The sequence below is a fragment of the Salmo trutta genome, chromosome 19, assembly GCF_901001165.1.
Source record: "Salmo trutta chromosome 19, fSalTru1.1, whole genome shotgun sequence".
Lineage (NCBI taxonomy): Eukaryota > Metazoa > Chordata > Actinopteri > Salmoniformes > Salmonidae > Salmo > Salmo trutta.
Window position 1 is genome coordinate 6,508,097 of NC_042975.1, and position 6,691 is coordinate 6,514,787.

Consider the following 6,691-nt stretch of genomic DNA (forward strand, 5'->3'; position numbering starts at 1 on the left):
GGGAGGGGGGTGTAGCACAGGAGCCGTCGGAGACGGAAGCTAACCTCCCTTCCCTCCCTTTAGATTTGGGATTTATTTTTTGGGGTTATTTTTGGTTATTTGTGTGAGGTGCATCCGGGGTCTGCACCTTTGGGGGGGGGGGGTACTGTCACGTCCTGACCAGTAATAGGGGTTATTTGTTATTATAGTTTGGTCAGGACGTGGCAGGGGGTGTTTGATTTATGTGGTTCAGGGTGTGTTTTGTGTATGTGTTTAGGTAGAGGGGTGATTTGATTTATTAGTCCGGGGTTTGTTAGTCATTGTTCTATGTTAGTGTATTTCTATATTCTGTCTAGTCTTTTGTAGTTCTATGTTTAGTTAATTGGGGTTGGACCTTCAATTGGAGGCAGCTGGTTATTGTTGCCTCTGATTGAGGGTCCTATAATTAGGAGTTTGTTTGTCATGGGATTTTGTGGGAGATTGTGCTGTGTATAGCTTTGTGCCTTACCGGCCTGTTATTCGTCGTTGTGTTTTTGTATACGTGTTTGTTTTGGGTTTTCCTTCTTTGTCCGTAATAAAGAAGATGAGTGTACATTTTCCCGCTGCGTCTTGGTCTTTACCCTACGACACCCGTGACACCTATGGATAAATACTAACACAACACCTCTATGGATAATCACTAACACAACACCTCTATGGATAATTACTAACACCTCTATGGATAATTACTAACACAACACCTCTATGGATAATTACTAACACCTCTATGGATAATTACTATCACCCCTATGGATAATTACTAAGACCTCTATGGATAATTACTAACACCTCTATGGATAATTACTAACACCTCTATGGATAATTACTAACACCTCTATGGATAATTACTAACTGTCACGACAGTGACCGATGGTGGCGCCCCTCCTCGGCCGGGCGGAGCTCGGCGGTCGTCGTTGCCGACCTACTAGCTGCCATCGATCCCTTTTTGTTTCACTTTCGTTTGGTTAGGTCTAGGTAGGCACGCACCTGTTTTGGGTTAGTCATTAGTAAGGGGGGGTTATTTAGGTTAGCGTAGGATGTATGTGGTTGTATGTGATTGTGTTGCTTGTCCGGGTTTGTTGTGTGCGAAAAGAACGTGTACTAAGTTTTCCTTCTGCCAGTGGTTTATTTTATTTGTGTACACCATCGCAGAATATTTAAGGGCTGCGCCCCTATACTTTGACGACCACATCCAGTTACTTCAAATAAAGAAGTGTGGTCACGAACTCTCTGTCTCCTGCGCCTGACTCTACCTCTCCTGTTGTTCTTCGAGCCAGCCCGTGACACTAACACCTCTATGGATAATTACTAACACCCCTATGGATAATTACTAACACCTCTATGGATAATTACTAACACAACACCTCTATGGATAATTACTAACACCTCTATGGATAATTACTAACACAACACCTCTATGGATAATTACTAACACCTCTATGGATAATCACTAACACAACACCTCTATGGATAATTACTAACACCTCTATGGATAAATACTAGTGCTCGATTCAATCTGTAGCACTGAAGTTCTGCATTGTAGCCCGATTGACATTTAAAGGCAATGTTTCTGCGTTAGCGGAGATCGCAGTCACGGTAAACGCTGCGTATGTTGGCTCAATCGGAAATTACTTTTATATTTCTAGCTTGCTGTGGCGCTCAATTTGGGTACGGATTGAATTGAGACCTTCAACACTTGGTGTGAGCCCTCTACCTATGACCATGGAAACAAGTGCATGACGCAATCACGGATCATCACACCCCCGTCATGTGTATTGTGATGTGATTCACAGCCTTATTTCTCAATCTCAGGTCCAGGCATCCATCTAACAGATATCTGTTGCTCTTTTCTCTCTGTCTCTCTATTTATCTTCAGACTTAACACAGATGCTACCGATGCCACTGCCAGTTAAATCAAAAACAGACATCGTTGATATCATATCGCTCAAAACAACACGTCCGTAATTGTGCTACATGACTCAGATCACGTCTTACTAAAGAAGAACAGCCAACAGATTCTATTAGGATTTTTCTTTATTCAACGTTTTACATGGGATACAGCTTTCCAACAGTGATTTTCCTGCAACAGTCAGTGGATGGTGAAAACATGAAAATAGAAGGAACAGAATGTAATTCTATTTCAATGAGTGGAATAGCCAGATGTCCTGGCCCATTTGGTTCTGTGCTGTACTACTAGCCTGGTCCCAGATCAGTTTGTGCAGTCTTTACAACTCCGATAGTCATTGTCAACAAAATGATCTGGGATCAGAGTACATTATCACTGGTGTCTTATTGGCTGTGTGAGAGAGAGAGAGAGAGAGAGAGAGAGAGAGAGAGAGAGAGAGAGAGAGAGAGAGAGAGAGAGAGAGAGAGAGAGAGAGAGAGCAAGTGGACAATGCAGACAGACAGCAGCAGGGCTGCAGTCACTGTTTGCAGATGTAATAGGGTGTGTGTGTGTGTGTGTGTGTGTGGGTGTGTGTGTGTGTGTGTGTGTGTGTGTGTGTGTGTGTGTGTGTGTGTGTGTGTGTGTGTGTGTGTGTGTGTGTGTGTGTGTGTGTGTGTGTGTGCAACAGTTTTTGTCCCCTGATTCAATGCATATAGAAATTACTGGAGTATGAGATATAGCATGGTAGATGGTGTAGATGTGTTGACAGCCAGCCACACAGAGCTGAGTTCATCACAGAGAGAGTCGAGACTAACAGACAGACAGACAGACAGACAGACAGACAGACAGACAGACAGACAGACAGACAGACAGACAGACAGACAGACAGACAGACAGACAGACAGACAGACAGACAGACAGACAATGAGACAATGAGACAATGAGAGTGAGAGAGAGAGAGAGAGAGAGAGACAGTGAGAGAGAGAGAGAGAGGGGTTGAATGAGAGAGAGAGAGGGGTTGAATGAGAGAGAGAGGGGTTGAATGAGAGAGAGAGAGGGGTTGAATGAGAGAGAGAGAGGGGTTGAATGAGAGAGAGAGGGGGGTTGAATGAGAGAGAGAGGGGTTGAATGAGAGAGAGAGAGAGGTTGAATGAGAGAGAGAGAGGGGTTGAATGAGAGAGAGAGAGAGAGAGAGAGAGAGAGAGAGAGAGAGACAGTGAGAGAGAGAGAGAGAGAGAGACAGTGAGAGAGAGACAGTGAGAGAGAGAGAGAGAGAGAGAGAGGGGTTGAATGAGAGAGAGAGAGGGGTTGAATGAGAGAGAGAGAGAGGGGTTGAATGAGAGAGAGAGGGGGGTTGAATGAGAGAGAGAGAGAGAGAGAGAGAGAGAGAGAGAGAGAGAGAGAGAGAGGGGTTGAATGAGAGAGAGGGCAATCCCTAATGTATCTTGTTTCTTCCTCACAATGTTCAAGGCTTGAGAAAGTGTGAAACATTTTCTTGATGCATTTCAAGAGCTTTCTGGAACTATACATATATATATAGCTTACTGTAACTATACAGTCAGTGTGGAAATATCTCACAATTTCCTCTGTGTCTAGGATAAATGTGTGTGTTCATCTGAGTGTGTGTGTGTGTGTGTGGAGTTTCTTCACTCCTCTTCTTCCTCATCGTCATGTCGTCAGGGTTTTGGTCTTGCTGATGCCCATGGTGACAGGAATGGAGATCTCTGCAGCCTTGATGGCCTGCTTGTTCAGAGGAGCCTCCACAGTCAGAACTCCCTCAGAGGACAGGGTGGACGTCACCTTCTCAGCGTCGGCCATAGAGGGCAGGCTGGAGCAGGAAGGACAAGAGACCATAGTTCATGGATGCAATACTTTACTGGAGGTAGACAACGCTTTTATCTCTTGATATATCTTCATCTTATCTTATTCATCTGATACTTTATTCAGATTTCCTGGTGTCTAAACTCTAAGGGAAACAGCTCAGTCAGGATATCGTACAACACCAATGGATTATTCTCCAGGAGGAGTAAGAGGACTCAAGGAAGGAAGGAAGGAAGGTTACTATTTGGATGCCATCTATAAAATAATTAATTGAGACATCTTTTAACATTTTCTTCAATGTAACTCAGATCAAATCAAATTGTATTTGTCACACGCGCCGAATACAACAGGTGTAGACCTTACTGTGAAATGCTTACTGACAAGCCACTAACCAACAATGCAGTTTTAAGAAAAATATTTTCTAAATGAACTAAAGTGATAATAAAAAATAAAGTACAAAAAAGTAACACAATAAAGTAACAACAGTGTTGACTCCAGGTTCATGGTACTGTATGTGTAGTGTTGACTCCAGGTTCATGGTACTGTATGTGTAGTGTTGACTCCAGGTTCATGGTACTGTATGTGTAGTGTTGACTCCAGGTTCATGGTACTGTATGTGTAGTGTTGACTCCAGGTTCATGGTACTGTATGTGTAGTGTTGACTCCAGGTTCATGGTACTGTATGTGTAGTGTTGACTCCAGGTTCATGGTACTGTATGTGTAGTGTTGACTCCAGGTTCATGGTACTGTATGTGTAGTGTTGACTCCAGGTTCATGGTACTGTATGTGTAGTGTTGACTCCAGGTTCATGGTACTGTATGTGTAGTGTTGACTCCAGGTTCATGGTACTGTATGTGTAGTGTTGACTCCAGGTTCATGGTACTGTATGTGTAGTGTTGACTCCAGGTTCATGGTACTGTAGGTGTAGTGTTGACTCCAGGTTCATGGTACTGTATGTGTAGTGTTGACTCCAGGTTCATGGTACTGTATGTGTAGTGTTGACTCCAGGTTCATGGTACTGTATGTGTAGTGTTGACTCCAGGTTCATGGTACTGTATGTGTAGTGTTGACTCCAGGTTCATGGTACTGTATGTGTAGTGTTGACTCCAGGTTCATGGTACTGTATGTGTAGTGTTGACTCCAGGTTCATGGTACTGTAGGTGTAGTGTTGACTCCAGGTTCATGGTACTGTATGTGTAGTGTTGACTCCAGGTTCATGGTACTGTATGTGTAGTGTTGACTCCAGGTTCATGGTACTGTATGTGTAGTGTTGACTCCAGGTTCATGGTACTATATGTGTAGTGTTGACTCCAGGTTCATGGTACTGTATGTGTAGTGTTGACTCCAGGTTCATGGTACTGTATGTGTAGTGTTGACTCCAGGTTCATGGTACTGTATGTGTAGTGTTGACTCCAGGTTCATGGTACTGTATGTGTAGTGTTGACTCCAGGTTCATGGTACTGTATGTGTAGTGTTGACTCCAGGTTCATGGTACTGTATGTGTGGTGTTGACTCCAGGTTCATGGTACTGTATGTGTAGTGTTGACTCCAGGTTCATGGTACTGTATGTGTAGTGTTGACTCCAGGTTCATGGTACTGTATGTGTACTGTTGACTCCAGGTTCATGGTACTGTATGTGTAGTGTTGACTCCAGGTTCATGGTAGGTGTAGTGTTGACTCCAGGTTCATGGTATGTGTAGTGGCCCCTGGATGGCGACAGAGTCTTGTGGAGCTCAGCTTACACGGAAGAGAGCTGTACTATACAGACACAGTCAGTCACTGCCGGTGTTGCTTCGCTCAGCCTTCCACTACACTCAACCCTTTAGAGGCTTGACCAATCAACCGTCTACAGGCATGATCAATCAATCCTCTACAGTCTTGACCAATCAACTGTCTACAGGCTTAATCAATAAAACCCTCTACAGGCTTGACCAATCAACTGTCTACAGGCTTGACCAATCAACTTTATACAGGCTTGACCAATCAACCCTCTACAGGCTTGACCAATCAACCGTCAACAGCCTTGACCAATTATCCCTCTACAGGCTTGACCAATCAACCGTCTACAGGCTTGACCAATCAACCGTCTACAGGCTTGACCAATCAACCGTCTACTGGCTTGACCAATCAACCGTCTACAGGCTTGACCAATCAACCGTCTACAGGCTTGACCAATCAACCGTCTACAGGCTTGACCAATCAACCCTCTACAGGCTTGACCAATCAACTTTATACAGGCTTGACCAATCAACCCTCTACAGGCTTGACCAATCAACCGTCTACTGGCTTGACCAATCAACCGTCTACTGGCTTGACCAATCAACCGTCTACAGGCTTGACCAATCTATCGTCCACAGGCTTGACCAATCAACCGTCTACAGGCTTGACCAATCTATGGTCCACAGGCTTGACCAATCAACCGTCTACAGGCTTGACCAATCAACCCTCTACAGGCTTGACCAATCAACCCTCTACAGGCTTGACCAATCTATCGTCCACAGGCTTGACCAATCAACCCTCTACAGGCTTGACCAATCAACCGTCTACTGGCTTGACCAATCAACCCTCTACAGGCTTGACCAATCAACCGTCTACAGGCTTGACCAATCAACCGTCTACAGGCTTGACCAATCAACCGTCTACAGGCTTGACCAATCAACCGTCTACAGGCTTGACCAATCAACCCTCTACAGGCTTGACCAATCAACTTTATACAGGCTTGACCAATCAACCCTCTACAGGCTTGACCAATCAACCGTCTACTGGCTTGACCAATCAACCGTCTACTGGCTTGACCAATCAACCGTCTACAGGCTTGACCAATCTATCGTCCACAGGCTTGACCAATCAACCGTCTACAGGCTTGACCAATCTATGGTCCACAGGCTTGACCAATCAACCGTCTACAGGCTTGACCAATCAACCCTCTACAGGCTTGACCAATCTATCGTCCACAGGCTTGACCAA

The 6,691-nt window shown here is 44.6% G+C and overlaps 1 protein-coding gene across 1 annotated transcript in view; it reads right to left on the minus strand.

Annotated features, from left to right (window-relative positions):
* Nucleotides 1-3,296: 3,296 nt before the first annotated feature.
* hspb1 (heat shock protein, alpha-crystallin-related, 1) overlaps nucleotides 3,297-6,691 on the minus strand; it is an 11,960-nt gene continuing 8,565 nt past the window's right edge. Inside the window, exon 3 of the mRNA XM_029699562.1 lies at nucleotides 3,297-3,731. Coding sequence (XP_029555422.1) covers nucleotides 3,572-3,731 — 160 coding nt within the window. The 3' untranslated portion in view covers nucleotides 3,297-3,571. The remainder of the gene's footprint in view (nucleotides 3,732-6,691) is intronic.